Here is a 22163-nt window from a genome sequence, read left to right on the forward strand (position 1 = left end):
ACCACTCATGCCTTGGCTTGGGGACTGATGGCTCGTTTCCTGTTGCAGCTCTCATTGGAACATGAGGGCCTCTTTCTATGCAGTCCACATAGGCCTCATCTTGAGAAAGCATATGAAGATGCATCTTTACCTTCCAATGATGGTAATTATCTTTATCTAGAAAAGGAATCTTGACTCCAACATCCTTCTTGTTCATCTTGCTGAATTGTTTTGATCTTTAAACTCTTTATAAGTTAAGAGCTTGCTCTGATACCAATTGTTAGTCCCTTAACAATATAGCAAGAAGGTTGAATGGAATTCTTGAACCTTTTTCTTAAAATAAAAATGTTCAAACTCGAATATAAATATAAGTGTATTGATTAGCACAATGCGGAATAGAAACTTAAGTGAACCAAAACACAAGTAATTAAAAACAAAAGTCTTTAAATACTTTCTGGTGGATTTAAACAATTCCACCAGAGATATATATTATATCGAGAGAACTCTGTGTGCAAGAATGCTCACAGCTGCTTACAAATATGAACTACTGAGAATACAGAGAAATGCTAATAATTCTGCTTACAAATGTTTCTCACTTTTTGTATCTCAGATCTATGTTTCTATTTGCTACTTCTTGGTTTATATATATTACCAAAATTACAAAGTGAAAAGATAGGATCATCATTAAAACTATCGGGTCTAATGATTTGCTACTTTGTTCTCTATTACCCAGTTAATAGGCTTCCTCATTCCATTTGCATACACTTCGACGCATGTGACCAGTTGTCACTGTCAACTGATATTTGAATTATTTATCCGTTGAGTACATGATCATCCGTCGACTTTATGATCATCCGTTGATGGCTTCATTGATCATCCGTCGACTGCTATATTGAACATCCGTTGATAGCTATTTGATCATCCGTCGATGGCTTTGTTAATCATCCGTCGGTAGCTATTTTGGCACTTGACTTCAATTCATTTATGCAGAATTACAAGACATCATCTATGTACAATTAATCAACCTATTCTGCATATCTAGTTAAAGTCAACATGACTTATAAGCTACTACAGAATTTATACAAAGATGTATGTAGAAATGTGCTACAGACTCATTATTACATAAGCTACTCACTCGATGGATAATAAGTCATCATCCGTCGGGACTATAATGAGTTATCCATCGGGACTATAATTCTTATCCGTCGAGTGCTACATTATTTCACTAAGTAAAATCTACTTAGGTGTTTTGTTTATGAAATCATCAAGTACATAACATATGCACAACAAGTTCTTTCACCTTAATCCGGATTGGTATCCACTACATCAAACCCGGATTGGGGGGCAACCAGGGAGCATAAATTTTTCAAAAGCTTCCAAGTTCTTTCACCTTAATCCGGATTGGTATCCACCACACCAAACCCGGATTGGGGGTAAACCAGGGAGCAGAAATTTTTCAGAAGCGGATGAGTTCTTTCACCTTAATCTGGATTGGTATCCACTACACCAAACCCGGATTAAGGGGCAACCAGGGAGCAGAAATTTTTCAAAAGCGTCCAAGTTTTTCACCTTAATCCGGATTGGTATCCACCACACCAAACCCCGGATTGGGGGGCAACTAGGGAGCATAAATTTTTCAGAAACGGATGAGTTCTTTTACCTTAATCCGGATTGATATCCACTATACCAAACCCGGATTGGGGGGCAACCAGGGAGCAGAAATTTTTCAGAAGCGTATGAGTTCTTTCACCTTAACCCGGATTGGTCTCCACTATACCAAACCCGGATTGGGGGGCAACCAGGGAGTAGAAATTTTTTAGAAGCGGCTCAATTCTTTCACCTTAATTCGGATTGGTATCCACTACACCAAACCCGGGTTGTGGGGCATCAAAGAAATAGAATTTTTTCTCCTTAAGCAAAAGCTATGGAACAATACTATACTCCCTCATCCAGAGAATCTGCATAAGGGAGTGGGGGGCAAATGATAGGGTACAAGCAACCTGGCTAGGATCCAACCTGGATCCAAAGGGTATCAGGCTCAATCGATGGACCAAGACCCCCCTCCCCCAGAACAATCAAGTGGAGAGACCAGACCCGGGGCCAACCTATGACCTGGATCATCTCCCAACCCGGATCCAGCCCGGGACTTGGATCACCTGCCTACCAGGGTCTAGTCCATGACCTGGATCGCCTGCCTACCTGGATCCAGCCCCGAACCAGGATCACCTGTCTACCAGGGTCTAGTCCATGACCTGGATCGCCTGCCTACCTGGATCCAGCCCAGAACCAGGATCACCCTGACGGGGTACCCAGCAAGCACATCTGCATTCCGCAACCCGCCAAGGAAGGGTGCGTGGGCACGTGACGATGACAGCTATCAACAAACAACATATCAGACAAACACGGCGCGTGTTAGAGGCCGTTAGGACACCCTGAAGGTGGTCCTCCCCTGGACACGTGTAAGCAATCCACCCAAGGCAGGCGTCCTCTGCCCCCAAGATCCAACGACCCTGATCTAGAGGTAACAATCTCTAAACCCTACCTTTGGGCTATATATACCCACAAAAATGAAGGGTTTAGAGGTTAGAAAAACGTTCACACTTTTGCACAATCACCCTCTCACATCCATATACACACAGCAACCTTTCTATTATATACATACATCTTCATCTTCTCCAGAACCCTATTCTTATTCTTTCACCGGGGCGCCGTGGGAGCCAAACCCCCCTTCCGTATTGTTTTGCAGATACCCAATCAGCAGCTACACCTCATTAACACCCAGAAGGTTCAGGAACGACGTCGGACGGAGCCGCCCCCCTCACCGGAGTAATCACATCCCAGAACGCTTAAAACAGGTCATGTAGTTTGCAAAATTACTTGAGTAGCTGAAGCATCCCAGAGGATAGGATAGGAGTGACCAAAAATAAAGCTCACTAGGAAAGGCCCAAATGGACGATGATACACCTTATAGGTGGACATAATGGATGGTGATTCATGAAAGACATGCACCAGTACAAGCCTAATGCATTCAAAAGATGTTTCAATTGCTTAATAGAGAAAAAGAGAAGAGGAAGTAAACGATATAAATCACAGCATGTTGGCAAGTAAAGAGAAGTAGGGGAGGGTATCTAGTGGGAGAGTATGATGACAACAACATTGCACCAGATTTGGTCATTTTTCCTTGCGTTTAGGCCCCTACCACACCCCCACGCTCATATAACTAAAAAATAATTTGTTGCTGCCCATGCATGATAAGCGTTACAACGTATTTTCAGAGTCGTCGGTTGCAATTCATACTTCTGGAGTCCGATCATTCTCATTTATCAAAATGACGTAGTTGATACTATGCACACATAAATTTGATTGAGATGGAAATTTCTGAGATCAATTTGATATCATATGATGTTATGGGTTCAAATCAAAGAAAAATAAAAAAACTCAATCCTGCGTAATAATATAACCTTTGATCCTGTGGTATCTCCCCTCTATCTTTACATTGATCGAGAGTTCAAATTTTGTCAAAAATAGGGGTGCGCGTGAATATTTTACTATCGAGAAAAAGAAAAGAGAACTACGAGTACTTCTATAACTTGCTTGTCAACTTGATAGTAACAGAACTCTATACAAAGAACAGTTTTCTCTAAAATCTTAATTAAAAAGGGTTATGTTGTATTATGCATGTATCATATGACTGATTATTGTGGACTTAGACTTATAATGTTAGTGACCGGAATCAGATCTTTGTATCACTCAAAATAAAAAGACAAGAAAGTATGGCTAAATAAATCAAAGTGCAAGAATGTGGTCCCTCTTAAATCATACAGTTTAGTGCTTAGCTTAGCATGATCACCTCCTATAAATACAGGTACTATCTCAATACTCAAACATACAAAACTTAACCTTCAAACCATTTTCTTGCCTTTAGATCTCAATACAATGGCTCCAACTCCCATGTTTCCAGTAAAGGTCGGTCATATCGATGATGTGCAGGAACTGAAGAAGGCTAAACAATCAAAGATTCCTCAAAGATTTGTTCGTGACATGGCCGAAAGGCCAGCACTAGTCACCACAGTCACTCCCCCTAGTGACATTCCTGTAATTGATTTGTCGAACCTTGTTAAGGGTGACAAAGCTCAGTTTCATGCAGAAATTTCAAAACTCACAGCTTCTTGTGAGGAGTGGGGATTTTTCCAGGTACTTTTTCAAGATTTACAAAACAGATAAGTTCTCGGTTTCAAAACAGAGCATTACTAATTTAGGACCGTGAGAGCTAATAAACTTGAGATAATTTTTTTTTTTTCAGGTGATAAATCATGGAATTGATGTGGAAGTTCTGTCAAACATAGAGAAGATGGCTATGGATTTTTTCATGCTGCCTTTAGAGGAAAAACAGAAATATCCGATGGCGCCAGGAACTGTTCAGGGCTACGGACAAGCATTTGTGTTCTCAGAAGATCAAAAACTGGACTGGTGTAACATGTTTGCTCTTGGTTTAGAGCCACACTACATGAGGAACTTGAGTTTGTGGCCTAAAAATCCTCCCACTTTTTGGTAATTAAAATTGGCAGTTCCAGTATTCACACATTTATAAATATTCGAGTTCTATAAAGTACAAGGGGGGCATTTATTATATTAACATGTCCTTTTAATTTTTTTATTGCAGTGAAAGTATAGAAATTTATTCAAGGGAGATCAGGAAACTGTGCAAAAGTCTTCTGAGTTTTATAGCAATGAGTCTTGGACTGGACAAAGATGTGTTTGAAGATATGTTTGGGGTAGCTGTACAAGCTGTGAGGATGAACTACTATCCAGCATGCCCAAGGCCAGACCTTGTTATGGGTTTAAGCCCTCATTCTGATGGGAGTGCTCTCACAGTTCTGCAGCAAGGTAAGGGTAGCTCAGTGGGACTTCAAATCCTCAAGAACAACACTTGGGTCCCTGTCCAGCCCATTCCAAATGCCCTGGTCATCAACATTGGTGACACTATAGAGGCAAGTACTAATCACACACTAAAAGTATAGCAGGTTTAACAGCTAATTAGCTAATGAAAAATTATTAATGATGATTATTTTTAATTTTTGCCGACAGGTTCTAACAAATGGGAGATACAAAAGTGTGGAACATAGAGCAGTGACTAACAAGGAAAGAGATAGGCTGTCAATAGTTACATTTTATGCACCAAGCTATGACATTGAGCTCGGACCAATGCCTGAACTGATGGATGACAAGAACCCTGGCAAGTTCCGAAGATACAACCATGGAGAGTACAGCAAACACTATGTAACTAACAAACTCCAGGGGAAGAAAACACTGGAATTTGCAAAGATTCATCCCCAAGCTTCATTCTAGAAGGGACATGCACAGTTTCACAACTTAAAGCAGCAAAATTAACTATGAACAATGAACAGGATATAACATGATTGTAATGTGAAAAATTGTTTGAACTAAAAATTATTATTTGCAAGTTGGAAGGTGGAGAATCATAAAATATGGTTCTTTAGACTGTACATGTATCTAAGTATCTGCAATTGAAAATATCTAATGATGCATATTATCAATAAAATATTATGGGGCCCTTTGTTTATAACCATCCATCTCAAGTGCATGTTTACTGATGTTTTAGTCCAACTCCAAGCCTGAAGCTCAACAGTAATGTTAGTCACTTTCACTATTGTTCTGTTTGTACCAGTTTCTCAATGTCATAGAAAAACAAACAATCAGGTGGGGAAACCTGTCATTACTACCACTCAAGCATTGTCTAAGAATGACTTGAACAAAGTGAAAAAGCATTGGTTTTCCTTGGTTAGGGGGGAGGAGAGATTGCTTTTTCTCAGTGGATGCTGAGAGTCTGCAAGAGGAGATCCCACAAATCAATGCATGTTTTAGTTGTTCATATTATTGTGTGTGTGTTTTAGCTGTTCATATTATTGGTGTGAAGAATAACACTAAGCAAAAACAAGTCTGATGATATGAAGTTGAAATAACATGTAACTGCTACAAGTAGAATTCTCTAAGCAAATGGCGCAATCATCAACTATATAACTGGTATCGGCCTACCACAAGTTTACCATATTTCAACTTTGTTCAAGTGTTATAACCAATCAATAAAATCAAGAAGCCAATGAAAAACATAAACGAGACAGTACATATATCAACCAAGTGGAAAGAGTGGTGAAAGTTTGGTGAAAGATTCCACTTGAAAAACCTAGCTAGTCTCCTAGATTACATAATCTCAAGCAATTATACACATGCATTATTAAAGATAGTCGGATCAGCACTAAGCATAAAAAAGAATAGTCGACCAGCTAGCATATTACCTTAACCATAAAAAACTACTTGTCAAGAAAAGAACGCAACAAGAAACGCATATTACCTTAAACATCAAAAACTTCTTTCAAGCAAATAACGCAACTAGACTTTAAGTCGAGGGTGATCCCTAGCATCGTTGGCTAGCAGATACCCCTTAAATAGCCAAGGAACGCCTCTGTCGAATTTAATTCTCATATGAAAATCAGTCCCGCAGATTTTGATTTTTAATTATTTATCAAATGTATTTTAATCTCACAACATTTTACTTCCAAGTTACCAAATGCAATACTGATTACTTACTAAAAAATATAAATGTGCAGATCCATTCGGGCCCCCAGACCACCCAGAAGTGAAAAAGAGAAGGGACAGGAGAAAGGAACACATATTGAAGAAGAAAACATCACTAAAAGATTCCATTCCATTTCAATCAAAGAAGGTAGCGGTAGCTGTAGTATTATTAGAGCGACTATGCTTACGCAAGTGATTAACAGCCATCACATCAATTATTGTGGAAGCCTAACACCCTACATTGCAACCAAATTATGCAACTTTTTCTCATTGGCCAAGCCATTGAGGAGTTACCTCAGCAAGGGGGTCCAAATAACTAAACTTTGTAATAAGTGGCAATATCAAACACCAATGTAATCAACACTTTATGTCATAAGCATTAAGAGAAGTTAAATCCTAGCGGTATTTCCCTCTATCCCTTCACAGGATGTCGAGGGTTTGAACCTTGTGAAAGACAAGGTGAGGGCGTGAGTGTGTTTAACTAGCAAAAAACAAAAAGTTAAACTTTTTTTTTGGAAATTCGGATCTTCCCTCCTAATGTACGATTGAAAAATCTATTAATCATCTGAGGTACTCTTCAATTTCCCTTTAAACATAGTATATTAGTAATATAATGTTATTCAAGGGGTTCGAGTTTTTCGGAACAGACTCTAGCTAAGCATGTGAACATCTTTTTGTCTACAAATGTGTTCAACGAGCTAGATTCATTAGTTAAGTTTGGTTGACGCTGTTGAAAGATCTTAGGGTCATGAGAATGATGATTAGAAATGAATCTTGAATGGTGAACAACTGCATCTCTTTTTCTTTTGCCTAATTTCTTGGCTTTGGGTTGGGAACTCTAACTCTGTGTGAGCCGTTGTATTTGCTTGTTAAACTAAAAACCAATAATTCATACCACCTTCTCAAAGTGGACTCTTTTACCTTTAACACATTGTTTTTGCCTTGCCATTGTACGCCAAATTGCAATTTCCACGCATACTTTTCACATTATAGACCACCGAGACAAATGTAACAACAATGCAATTCTTATGAGAAGAAGAAACAAAGAAAGTTACACACGGTCTAGTGGAATCATCTCCGTCTACCAAAAAGCTTTCTCTAGCTGTATCACGCAATCGCTCCCTTTATGTGAGGTTGTCTTGCTAGTCTCATGGCCTCACTTGTAGATTTAGAAAATTGACAAATTAACTATACTTATTTTAGCAGTTGACACATCGGACTCGAAATGGGGGGTACTGTACATGCACTTCTGTTTACTTTGGGTTGAAATTATTAAAATCTTCAGGATTCTTAAGAGGAGAGTGTGTTTTGTAATGAATATATGTCCTAGAACATCTACCCTAGAAGTTACTATAGCTAAACCAAACCAAGTGTACCCGGTATATCCCGGCAAAAAGCAGGGTCTAGGGAGAAAATGATGCACGCAGCATTTCCCTCATTCAAAAGAAGTTACTATTGCTGATCACTAATAATAAAGTTCAGTAAGTACTTTGTTCTCTTGTTACAAACTATCAAAGATTGAATTCTCTATAGAGACATGTTACATCTCTAAATTCTCAATAGCTTCTGACAGATATGATTAAGATGAGATTACCAAAATAGGATCTTTTATGAAACATAGTTCATTGTTTCATAATTGCTTTTTTCGTGTTTCTGATTATTTGTATTTACATTCAGTTTGCTTCTCTGTAATTACATTGAGTTTGCTTCTCTGGTCCTGTCCTGAGTTTGGTGTAATTTTAATCATATTCAGAATAGAAATGTCCTCAATTTATTGTCATTTCCATGCTCCACATTAAAAGAATTGTGTCAATTCAGAGAATGATATGCTTTTAACGGGTTCATGTCATCTTCGCCTTATGATGAGCTTTAATCAATTGATCGGTTCATGTCATTTTTGTATATTTCCTATGTACTGCATTATATAATCGAGTAGTGTGCTTCAGACACTTTGTTCATATCTATACCTCAATCTCGTATAAAAAAATATAAGATTATTTGTTAAAAATGGCAGAGCATCAAATGAAGGCTATACAATACTAAATTCAACCAGCCCCAAATAAAACATTTTAAACTAGTTTTACTCAACATATGAGGCCCTATGCAAATGTGTTCAGAATTTCCTAATAAGATCCAATCCACAAATATAGCATTTTCGCACCTCACTGTTTATACAAGAACCTGCTTGGATAAACTGTTGATTATCGCACCTCATTATCGCATCTCCACTAAATAAACTGTTGATTATCACTTGCCAAATGATCTTCAAACATCTACTTGAAATAATTGTTAGTTCGACCATATTCACTTCCCTTTACAATTTACCAACATTAGTGAAGAACCAAGCCTCCAAGAGCAAAAGCTGCTGATTAACAGCTACAGCCAGTTACTCGGGGACCTTTTAGGTTAAAACAAAAATTATCACGCTCCCCAACTACAATTAAACAGTTAATGCTGATCTGATTGTGGACTCATGATCATCGCCAAATGCCCTTAATTTTTTAACATCTGTCAGCAAATGCCCTTAAGAATATTTGAATATGTGACCTCAAGGTAATATAACGTCTACCAATAAAAAAAATATAGTACTAAGATAGTACTAAAAAAACATATAAAGTAATTATAAACACAAGAGTACCTTGAACATGCAGCCTCGTTTGCTTGACACATTTCTGTTGATAGCCCAAAACTTTGCGGCTGTTTATGATACAGACAATCGAAGCATCTATAGCATAATGGTTGTCTTCATCAACATCTTTGATCATTTTGTTCTTATCATCTAGGGGAGAAAGTGGAATCTGCAGTTGCAACACACCATTCAGTCTCAAGTATTAGCATTTATAAACATTGAAAAGATATTCAGTTTTGACTTCTGAGACCTGAATCCTCGTCATTTTATCGGTAAATTTGGAATTGCATTCGAAGTAATCAGTTGGAGATATTGTTTTGGTGTTTGGTTCTTTAACTAGAATCTTGCACTTCTCACACCAAAGGGAATGGAGCAGTCTAATAACATCACAAATTCAACTGAGTCGGTATTTCTTGATAACTAGAATCTTGTACTTCCCACACGAAAGGGAATGAAACAAATGAGCTCTAAAATTCAATGCTTACCTGTAGAATTCAGAAAAAATAAATCTGTCACTTATATAAGCTAGCAACTTTTCAACCTGCCAACCAGAGAATGATGTTCTTCCAACTATTTTAATTTTAAGACAATGAAGATAATTTATTTATAACTACAATAGTACAGCAAGTTTACCTTTTCAAGTGTTTCCTCATTTGCCTCATCACTTAATCTCTCACTTCCGCCTTTCTTGAGAATGTTATCAGAAGTAGCAAGTAATTCTGTGCTAGAAGTTCCAGCGACACCCTTATTGCAGAAGATTTCAAAAGCCTCTTCAAGTGCCTAGACTTAATTGCAATTATCGCGAGTAGAAAGCCAAGACAAATTACTGACTGAATATGAATATGACAAGTACACAGAAATTCAGATTTATACAAACCTTATGGAAGAGTGTATGATTTGTAAAACAGTCATTCACTTAAGCGAGGTATTTGTAATGAAGTGCAATCACTTCTCTCATGAAAACCTGAATTTGCAGACAGGAAGTGATGCAGCTAGGCCAGTTCCTCTACAACCAACCTGGTGCTGGTCCTGCAGCGGGAGGAGCAGATGGGTCCATCAGATACGTCGAACAAGGGACCAGAAGGAGATGTTATTAAAATAGATTTTACAGACAGCAAATGATAAGAGTAGCAAGCATTTTTTGTCATGGCTACTACTTCTCTACGTGTTAATGCTCCTCGTTCTTATAAATTATTAGGGATAATATTGTCAGGAATTGGATTAGAACTGGGTTACTAGACACTAGTGTCTTATAACATGTGAATCTTTTGGTCTTATAGAAAGGTTCTAATTAGAAAATAGAGGATTACTATGTGTCTCAAAGTAGGTTATTTGATTGGTTAAATTTTGTATCAGTAAGCTGTGTTGAATTTATTACTACAAGCAGCTGCAGTTCCTCTCCGGTTAAATGGTAGTCCAGAAATGGCAATAATCGTGCAATTGTAGTCTCTGGTAGTTCAGAAATGGCAATAACAAGAGCGAGCAGACGAACTATGGGATAGCTCAAATCAAACGAAAGAATCTTTATCTTTGGTTGATGTTCGTACCAGCCATGTGGCTCAAACCTTAAATAACTTTGGAGATCATCAGAGTCTTGTGTTGACTAATTCTGAAGCAGTTTATAAGCAATCTGTGGTCATAGCAACTTCACAAGAAGAAATTCATGAAGGACAAGCAAAGATGAATGAAACAATGGAGGAGGGAATGACACTGCTTCATGATTCTTACAGCATATTAGGGCAAGACATAAGTCACTTCAGAAATATAACGATTGAAATACAAAGTTACATTAGTAAGTTTGGGGATGCACTAATGTCATCTAAAATGAATACTTTGCATCATAAATTTGAAGATGTCGGGAATGTAACAGAAGCTACTCTGCAGAAGCAAAATAAACTTCTGTCCGCACAGTCAGCAGCTATGGAAAGTCATTGCAAACTGAATAATTTTATGTCTCAAGCACTTCAGCAAAACAAGCAAGTACGTTTAAGTAATTATTTTATTTTTTGGTTTTCATTAATTTTTGTGCCAATCAAGCCATTAGAGTTATTATGCAACAGTTAGCTGAAAATCGACAAAAACAAGCAGAACGAGCTCATGATCATTTAGTTGAGAACTCAAATCCAATATTGGCAGCTCAGTACGCTCCCCTTGTTAAAATATAATTAACACATTTTTTCATGCATATCCATCTACACTTTGTGTAATGGTATTGTATTGCCTTACAGGAAGCCTTTGCATCAAGATAAGCAGCCATATTCTTGCCACAGACAAACTCTTTGCTCTGCATATTTCTAATTTACTCGAATCTCCGATTAATTAAAGTATTCATTGTGTACCCAATAGCAATCTCTGTCATCTGCATGTTTACAAGTACCAAGCAAACATACACCATTAGACCTAGGCTTTATATAGTTAGTTAGTTACCAATCTTATTGATTTATTTTGATAACGCTATGTTCCAGAAACTTTTTTTGGAGAGAAAAGAAAAGAAATATAAATAATACATTTCTTCAGCTTGTTCCCGAACAACTTTTATGAAAGAAAGGAAAAGAAAGCTGCAGATTTGGGAATAAGTTTTCTTTATTTTTGTTTCCAAAATCTTCTTCCCACTTTTGGAAAAATTAGGAGAGAAAGGAAAATTGGTTATTTTATATTCTTTTCTTTTCTACCCTATATTCGGGAACACATTGTAAAACATGGAAATTCTATTGTATCTTGAGACTAATTTGATAATCAGTTATTTAACTTTGGAAGGGCTATGAGTTACATTCTCGATTGAATTCCTTGTACTTAAGTATTGGACAACTGGCACATGCATAGATCAAAAGTTCGATAAGGTTGATGTTTGTCCTCCTAGTTTCAGCCCAGCTTGTATATGCAATTTCTACATACAGGTGAAGATAAAAAAATAAATAAATTTTCATTGTGAATCAAGCAACTGTGTGTATATAAATATGTACAATTTCTCGGTGCATTCATTTGTTGGATATTTGTAATCTCAAACATGTTAACTTTCATTTGAATTGTTAACGTCTAGTAATTTTAGTTGCTTGAAGTAGTCAGCAGATTGTTAGTCATGTTTTAGGAGTCCTGAATAAGTTGAGTAGTGGCAGAGAGAGTTTAGGTGTTAGTTGGAATCATGTCCTGGTTTTTAGGATCAGTTGTTTGAGTCATTTCCATTATACATGTATTGCACTTTCAGAAATAAAGAAGTAGCTTTCACATGCATATGTGTTTTGCTTTTTCCGTTTCATACTAAACAGTTAATATATATATATAGCATATACATTAACTACACTTGGTATCAGAGCGGGAAGTTATTGGTGAACGTGGAAGACAGCCCACGATGGATATTAACAAGGGAAAGAGTGGGTCGATAGGGTTGAGCTACCCAATGCTTGCTAGGAGCAACTATACGGTTTGGGCTCTCAAGATGAAAGTGTTTATAAAAGCACAAGGGGCATGGAACGCCATAGAACTTAAGGATCCAAAGACTGCAGTGGACGAGAAACTGGACAAGGTGGCACTGGCCATGATTTATCAGGGAATACCTGAAGAACTTTTGTTGTCAGTCGCAGACAAGGAGACAGCTAAAGACACGTGGGAGGCTGTCAAGGCACTAATCGAGTGAAGAAAGCCAAGATCCAAACTTTGAAAACGGAATTTGAAGCTTTGACCATGAAGGATGATGAGATGATTGATGATTTTCACATGAAGATGAATGGAATTGTAACCAACATCAGAGCACTTGGAGAAGAAATGAGTGAAGCTTACATAGTGAAGAAGCTGTTGAGAGCTGTTCCCTCAAAGTTCTTGCAAATAACATCCACCATGGAGCAATTTGGTGATCTCGAAACTATGACGGTGGAGGAAGCTGTTGCCTCATTAAAGGCACACGAAGAGCGAGTGAAAGGTAAATCTGAACCGAAAGAAAGAAGACTATTATTAACGGAAGAAGAGTGGATCAAACGAGAGAAAGGTGAAGGAAAATTACTCTTGACACGAGAGGAATGGATCGAACGAACAAGCAGGGAGGGTTCTTCAGGTCTCAAAAACCGAGGGGTACGTGACAAAAGTAACGTAAAATGCTATAACTGTAATATTTATGGGCATTTTGCCGCAGAATGTCGAAAACCCAAGAAAAATAGAGAAGCTAAGCAGGAGGCATACATTGCACAGGTGGACGATGACGAACCGACCTTGCTGCTAGCCAAGTGTGCAAAGGAAGAACAAAAGGTGATACTCACAGACGAGAATCAAGCAATAAAATCCTTGCTATCTAGGAATGACAAGAAAACAAGTGACTCAAATATGTGGTATCTCGACAACGGTGCGAGTAACCACATGACAGGCTTCAAAGAGAAATTTATTGAGCTAGATGAAACTGTTACAGGCCTGGTTCATTTTGGGGATGGTTCGAATGTTAAAATTGAAGGGAAAGGCACCGTGTCAATGTTGTGCCAAAATGGAGAAGAAATATAACTCTTGGATGTTTATTATATTCCAAGTTTGTGCAACAACATCATAAGCTTAGGACAAATGTCTGAAGGAGGAAATCGGGTGATATTGAAGGGAGAATACCTGTGGATATACGATGAACAACAACGTCTTTTGATGAAGGTAAAATGCTCACCAAACAGACTTTACAAGATAATTATAACAACTGTCAAGTACAGGTGCTTAAAGTCTGAAGTGGATGATATCTCACGTCTGTGGCATTTACACCTTGGACATGTGAACTATCCTGCGATCCATTTGATGTCTAAAGAAAGAATGGTGAAAGGATTACCTAGAATAAATCATCAGAAGAATGTATGTGATGGTTGCCTTTTGTCAAAACAGGCGAGAAAACAATTCCCAGGCAAAACAACTTATGAAGCTGGAAAAATACTAGATTTGATTCATGGTGACCTATGTGGTCCTATTGTCCCGGAGACAGCATCAGGTTACAGGTATTTCTTTCTTTTGGTAGATGATTATAGTCGTTACATGTGCGTGTATTTTCTCGAAAACAAAGATGAAGCCTTCAAGAAGTTTAAGATATTTCGCGCCCAAGTAGAGAAAGGAACTGAGAAACGCATTAAGGTATTCAGAACAGATAGGGGGGAGAGTTCACTTCCAACGAGTTTAAAGAATATTGTGAAGGTGCTGGAATAGAACAACACTACACAACTCCATACACGCCTCAACAAAATGGCGTGGTGGAAAGTCGTAATAGAACGGTGGTGGAGATGGCCAGGAGCTGCTTAAAGGAGATGCAAATGCCAAAGAAAATGTGGGGAGAAGCCGTCAGACATTCAGTATACATTTTCAACAGAGTTCCAAATAGAGCACTCACAGGAAAAACACCCTACGAAGCATGGTACGACAGAAAGCCAAACCTGAGTTTTGTCAAAGTGTTTGTATGTTTGGCCTACATGAAAATGCCTGGTACTCATATTCAAAAGCTGGAGGATCGAAGCAAAAGAGTTGTCAATCTTGGGAAAGAACCCGGTACCAAAGGTTATCGACTGTATGACCCTGATTGTGATCGAATCTTTGTGAGCCGTGATGTAGTTTTTGAAGAGACAAAAGCCTGGTCTTGGGACAGACCTGAAAGTGAAGAAGAAATACTCGACCAGTTCACTGTGATGAATGAAAATGAAATTGACGGTAACAGTCGTTTTGAATTTGCTGAAGGAAATGAAGAGAATGGCTCTCTCGAAACTACACCCGTCCATCATACAACAAGGCTGAATCGAGAAGACTACGATGATAGCACAGAACCGAAGAAAATTAGATTTCTCAGAGACATAGATGAAGAAACCGAAGAAATGGAGACAAACGAAGAACTGCACCTTATGGGCATCGATGAACCAGGAAACTTTAAACAAGCTGTTAAGGATGAAAATTGGAAGTTGGCGATGAGACAAGAGATAGAGTCTATCGAAGAAAACGAGACCTGGGAATTGACTGCATTGCCACCGGGACAGAAAATCATTGATCTAAAATGGGTTTATAAACTCAAGAAAGATGCAAATGGGAATGTCACTAAGCATAAAGCACGGCTCGTCGCTAAGGGATACGTTCAAGAGCAAGGAATCGATTTTGATGAGGTGTATGCACCAGTCACGCGATTGGAAACTGTGAGGCTGTTGTTAGCACTGGCAGCCAAGAAAAACTGGGAGGTGCATCACCTTGATGTAAAGACGGCTTTTCTGAATGGGGACATCAAAGAAGACGTGTATGTAGCTCAGCCTGAGGGTTTTGAAATAACTGGGAAAGAGCATCTAGTGTACAAGTTGAAGAAAGCTCTATATGGCCTACGACAAGCACCCCGTGCCTGGTATGAAAAGTTGAACTCATGTCTTGAAAATTTTGGTTTTATGCGTTGTTCTCATGAACCAACAGTGTATACAAGAAAGAAGCAGGATGAAGTCTTAGTTATAGCAGTATACGTAGATGATATTTTGCTTACAGGCTCAAAAATTTCCATGGTTGAAAGTTTTAAGATGGAGATGAGTCAGAAATTTCAGATAAGTGACTTAGGGAAACTAAGTTACTACTTGGGTATTGAAGTGGAGCAAAAGAAGGGCAGCATTATTCTAAAACAATCTGGATACGCTCGGAAAATTCTTGAGAAGGTGGGTATGCTGGAGTGTAATCCCACAACTTATCCTATGGATCCAAAACAGCAGATCACGCGTGATGAAGAAAGGGAAGCTGTTAATGCAACTACGTTCAGAAGTATAATAGGTGGACTTCGCTATCTGGTTCACACTAGACCAGACATAGCATATTGTGTGGGGATAGTTAGTCGATACATGGAAAGGCCAACTAAGCTTCATTTGGATGCAGCAAAACGTATCATGAGATACGTGAAGGGTACAATTCAGTATGGCCTGGTCTACTCCGAAGATAGTGAAAATAATGTGTTGAATGGATTCTCAGATAGTGATCTAGCTGGTCATCTAGATGACAGAAGGAGCACAAGCGGGATGGTGTTTTATTTGAATGAAAGTGCCATAACATGGATGTCACAGAAACAACGCTGTGTGGCATTGTCCTCGTGCGAGGCAGAGTTCATGGCTGCCACAGCGGCAGCGTGCCAAGCTATATGGCTTCGAAATCTTCTTGGCCAAATTACATCTGAATGTATGGGTCCTGTTGTACTGTGCATAGACCACAAATCAGCCATAGACTTGGCGAAAAATCCAATGTTTTACGGGAGAAGTAAGCACATAGATGTGCGTTATCACTTCATTAGAGAATGTGTGGAACGCGGAGAAGTAATCTTGAAGCACGTGAGTAGCAGCGAGCAGATATAATGACTAAAACCCTGGTTAAGACTAAGTTTGAGAGTATGAGAAAGCTACTGGGAGTCAAAAATTTGCTTGGACATGTTTGAGCTTAACGGGGGGATTGTTGGATATTTGTAATCTCAAACATGTTAAGTTTCATTTGAATTGTTAACGTCTATTAATTTTAGTTGCTTGAAGTAGTCAGCAGATTGTTAGTCATGTTTTAGGAGTCCGGAATAAGTTGAGTAGTTGCAGAAAGAGTTTAGGTGTTAGATGGAATCATGTCCTGGTTTTTAGGATCAGTTGTTTGAGTCATTTCCATTATATATGTATTGCACTTCCAGAAATAAAGAAGTAGCTTTCACAGGAATATGTGTTTTGCTTTTTCCGTTTCATACTAAACAGTTAATATATATATAGCATATACATTGACTACATCATTATCTGAGCAAAACATTAAGTATATATGAATTAATAATGAAAAAACAATAACCTGGCATATTATGATATATGCAGGGACTATGAAACTCCTAGCCATCTTATCATAAAGAGATTTCTTAGGACATGGACTGATGGACAGTGATGAAGATTGGTCTCCATGGATAAATGCCGAATTGCCAGAGGATGTAGACAAATTGGAAGATCCTGGCTTTGTGTTCCAGAGGTAGTCGGAGAAAATTCTAACCTATCCTCTACAAGTAGCAGAATATATAATCTCCGTAGTAGGCATCGACAGTAGTTATGCAACTAGTTCATTTCTCTACAAGACTATAACTGGTAGCATGTTTTATAGACAGAGGTTGATACTTAAGCTCTTACATATACTTAAAGATGACCCCTTACACTCTTTAGTATGGAATCAACTCACTAATTTTGTCTGTGTATGTCTCGCAGCTTTAAATCAGAAGAACTTGCGAGAAAATTATATGATTTTTTATCTTATGTCCATTTGCCAATTATTATGGATCATTCTCACTAGAACAAGACTAAGACCAGCTATTAAAATGAAGTAGAATTTGTGTATAACTAGCCGATGATTCTTAAGTCATTGCTTTTATAAATTCCAAATATGCCACCTAATACGTGTCTTAAACATTTTGGCGCTTGCCTTCATTGTGCGAGTCAAATGTCACTACCAAAAGCATCCAACAGGACACCAACGAAACAAAAAGTTGGTAACCACTGCATAAGATTCCTCAATGCTGTGGTATCAAGGTTGGAAAAAAGCTATTATTCATGTGTTTTTTATCTTTTACTGATCTTTTATAAAGATACTGAATGAAAATGAGAGGGGGAGAGATTCTCAAATGAGGCAGGTACTAAGAAACTATAACTTAATCCTTCTCCTAGTACCAGTATAGAATACATACTGAGGCTTGTTGCAGAACAAATGGTATATTCTAAAACGGAGCAAGAAATGAAAGCTACTATCTACTTGGGAAGAAGAATTTACATACCAAACCAAAGGGTTCTTGCTCTAGCAGGATTGTCATCGCCCTTGTACGGGAGGTTGAGGGTTCAAGTTATTTCAAAGCCAATAGTGAATTTTCTATTAGATAAAAGCAAAAAAAGAAAAAAAAAGACTAACAAACCCAACAAACTTCCTTAAACCTTATATTTTCAACTAAATCCAATAAGTTTACCAATAATACTGAGGCATTTCTTTCGTTTCAAGCCTCATATGTTCTTTTTGTTTGAGGTGCATTATAAATCATAATGCAGAACAAATACCTAAGCTTAGGCTGGCCAACTAATCTTTTGCTCAGACTAAATGAAATCTTAAACAGTAAATAAGAACGATGAAGATCATACATAAGCCTATTCTTAATCACCATCATATGGATTAAGTTCTTTCTAAAAGCTTAGCAAAAAAGATCTATGAAAAAAAAATACTTGTCAACGTCCGACCTTGATGTAGATCGAGCTAACGTTTTACTACCCTTCTTCACCTTGATGATCAGTATTCCTATTATTATATCTTTGATCCTGCTGTGTTTTTCTAGTATACAACTTAAACCGTTCTTCATTATCTTCATCATATGCAACTCTATCATGAACAATATTCATATTTGCTCTATGATCTCCTTCAGCCTCTCTATATCTATCCAAATACCTCTTGAGTGGCTGAGCATAATTGTCGAAACCAAGCCTGTCTATAGCCCAAACGATGTCATCGCCATTAACAGTTTTTCGCCTCTCCTTCCTACACTTATCAGATGCTTCACCTGTCACAAAGCTTATGAACTCAGAAACACACTCTTGCATTGTTTCTTTCCCTTCTTTGGCTATTTTTGCATTTGCTGGCAAGATTTTCTTCATGATTCGCCCCACGTTTGCTATAGGTAACAACTGATCTTGTTCAAAAATCTGAGAAGGCACATTTGATGAGTTACTAGCCCCTGTATCTTTGCTAGTCATCGTTGGAGCACAATAGGATGCTGATATTTATGTAAAGAACATACTTTTGTGTAGCTCTAGCTTTATGGTCAACCTTATATATGCAAACACTTCATATGTGTGTTTTTATGTTGTACACTTGGGGGCCTTACTTGATTCAATGGGGGTTGGTCAGGCTATGTAGACAATACATTATGTCATCTTCAATGTCCGGAAACATTAGGATAGTTGCAATATATATTTAGTTCTCTCTATATATATATTTCGGTCTCTGACAAACATATATTGCCGTATATCATATTTCATTTTTTGACATCAAATATGGTGCAAAAAAAGACATATATATAAAATATCAACCGTGATTATTCAACGACGGATATAGTGAAAGAATTTCCGATCTTGAGTAAAGATATAATATGTTGTAGCATACATCTTTTATTATTGTACACAACCATGTACATGATACTCAAATGTCAATATGTGGACGATGACAAGTATGCATGACAAGATTGAAGTCCACATGGATTAAGCAACTTACTCGTGAAAAAAAAATAGTATAATGTGATTACGTAATGCTATTGGATCAAGAACATAGGATGCAATTCGATTCCTATGCATGTGGGGCACAGGGTTGATAACCACTAATTTTGTTTCTTCTCGTGGAAACTTAGTTCTAGTTGTATGTCCAAGATTCTCGGGCAACACAGTTTTCAATTGGATTAGAGTCCTTTGATTTTATACATATGGGCCAACTAGATGAAAGAAAAATACTAGTGTCTCTCAAACTAAGCAATTGACTTTGGTAATAGAATTTATAAACCCAAGCTCTGGGTTCCAAATGGAAAAAACCAAGCTTTTTGTTTCTTAGGGACCATCTTTAATGGGAATTGACCATATTAAAGATTCCATCTTAAAGACCTGTACATTGTATATTCAGTTATTCACCAATGAGGCCTCTGATGTTTAAATAATTTATGAAGAATCTTGGGAATATTCTTTAGTCTCCCAGTGCTGGGAATATTCTTTAGTCTCCCAGTGCTTTGTATCTACCTATCTAGGCAATTATGCATTTCTATTTTGTTACTATCATCTTGAAGTTGGTTAGGTAAGAGCACTTGATTAATCAGTCTTATATGGTATGTCTCTCAAAAATCTACAGATCATCTTTTATTTTCCAAAGTTGTGGATATACGCACAGAAAACTCTAGTACGGTGAATCTTAGGACTCATTTATTTACCTCTTAATGGTGCTGAATGAAATGTATCTTGACGCATCCTATCATCCACATCATTTGGCAACAAGGTTTAACATGCTGAATGAATCATAAATTATGGAATCGCTCAGATAGAAAATGCTAGCCGAACCATTCAGAAAGTACAACTTTCACTGTTGTCACTTTTGTTGATTGTTTAGTATAATATAATTACGTTGTAGTAGTTTATTGATAAAGTATATTTTTTTTAGATGATTTTGTCCTCATATTTATTTATTGTATTTTGTATTGATTTGGATATTTATTTAATAGATTTTGATGTTTTATTATAGGATACAAGAAAATTCTAGATTTTAAAGGATTTGAAGCAAAAAGTCTTATTTTGGAGTGGAAATAGAAGAAAATTCGTATTATATGTCTATACTGGCTGTAAATACTGTTTGAGCCGTATCTAGAGATCCAGAAGTCCGATTTTGATGATTTTACAGTCCACGCGAAACCCACAAAATTTTCTTTAATTCAGTGATGGTACAGTAAGGAGAATCCGGCGGGAGCAGCCCAAAAACAAGGAATCTCTTGTAATTTGATTAGAATAAGAAAATATTTTGATTATTAGAGAGAACATCATATTTTATTATTAGTTAAGGAGTTTTATTATTAGCTTGGAGAACATAGATACATACGTGCCTTTATTGGGAGATAGGGTTTTGGTTCATCTTTTGCATAGCTTTCTTTACCTTGGATACTTGTTCTTCAATAATATAAGTTTGAGGTACTTCTTTATCTTCTTTGTTTATTTTACTATATATTTTATATGGCTTTCTCAATTATTTTCCTTATTTTTATTCCTATCATGAGTGAGTAGTCGTAATCTAGGGTGTAGGGAAAACCATGTTTACACCATTATAATGGTTTGATTTTCACATTATTTTGACTGGTTTAAATGATTCTAATTGTTATGTTTTAATGTTTATTTTGTGTAATTGGCCCATATCATAGACTAATTATATGCAATAATGACACTAGATTGAGAAATGGTGTACTAGTTAGAGGCACACATACAATTAGCCGAGTGAATGTGAATGCGAGAGTATCATTGAATTTCTGAGAGTATTGATACTCGAGAGAGATCGACATATGTTCTAATCATTTGACCAATTAAATTACTATAAGTTATTATTGTGTAATCATGTTCCAAGAGTGTTAATATTTGAGAGAGATTGGCAGACTCTAGTTGTGTGACCACCTTAGTCGCTTTAGCTTAGGAACCAGTTTGGTTTGGTGTAAGTATGGTAAATCCGATTGCCCTAGAATTTTAGTTAATTGATCCTCAAAACATAGTTATTTGCATTATTTAGTTATAGAAAATTTCCAACAATCATTATCACTGTAGGAACAATTTACAATAATTAGATTAAAATTCTTAAGACTTGTCTCCTTGTAAATTCGACTCGTACTTGCTAGTTTCTGCTAACAACAGACACCGTGCACTTGCAGTATATATAAAATAACACATCATTTATTTATTAATTTGTTTTTGCAAAAATATTGTTAGAATTCATGTTTTTTAAGACACTCATGTACATCTTTAGTAAAATGGTACGTGAATAATACAATTAAACTTTTGTTATTACATAAGTTATTTAATTTACTTTTGAACAAGTTCAACAAGACTCTTTAATTTGTTTGCTATAACTATATATGATATTTGTCAATTCTTATTAATTTATCTTTTAAATAATTTTTAGTTAAATGGAAACATTTATTTTGTGTACTATATATCATTAAAATATTAAGATTTGAAATTATAATATTATAATATATTTTTTATATTACATAGGTGACAAATGTGTAAAAATTAAAAGAATAAATATTATTCAGATACGTTAACCTTTTTACCAAATAATATAATTCATTCTCAGATATATTAATCATTTAGATATAAATTATTCAGATTTGCCAAATAACTCGTTAATTTAAACTGACCCATTTAGAATGCAGGGGCAAAGGAACAAGAAATGGCAGAATTCTTGGCTATAAAAACCCGAGGCCTGCTTCCCTTTG

The 22163-nt window shown here is 36.9% G+C and overlaps 1 protein-coding gene across 1 annotated transcript; it reads left to right on the plus strand.

Moving 5' to 3' along the window:
• Positions 1–3857: 3857 nt before the first annotated feature.
• On the plus strand, positions 3858–5569 carry LOC141682730 (protein LATERAL BRANCHING OXIDOREDUCTASE 1-like). The gene is made up of 4 exons (XM_074487429.1): positions 3858–4173; positions 4283–4530; positions 4643–4970; positions 5068–5569. The coding sequence occupies exons 1-4, from the start codon at positions 3916–3918 to the stop codon at positions 5326–5328; spliced, it is 1095 nt and encodes a 364-aa protein (XP_074343530.1). The 5' UTR covers positions 3858–3915; the 3' UTR covers positions 5329–5569.
• Positions 5570–22163: the final 16594 nt, after the last annotated feature.

The sequence above is a fragment of the Apium graveolens genome, chromosome 9, assembly GCF_009905375.1.
Source record: "Apium graveolens cultivar Ventura chromosome 9, ASM990537v1, whole genome shotgun sequence".
Lineage (NCBI taxonomy): Eukaryota > Viridiplantae > Streptophyta > Magnoliopsida > Apiales > Apiaceae > Apium > Apium graveolens.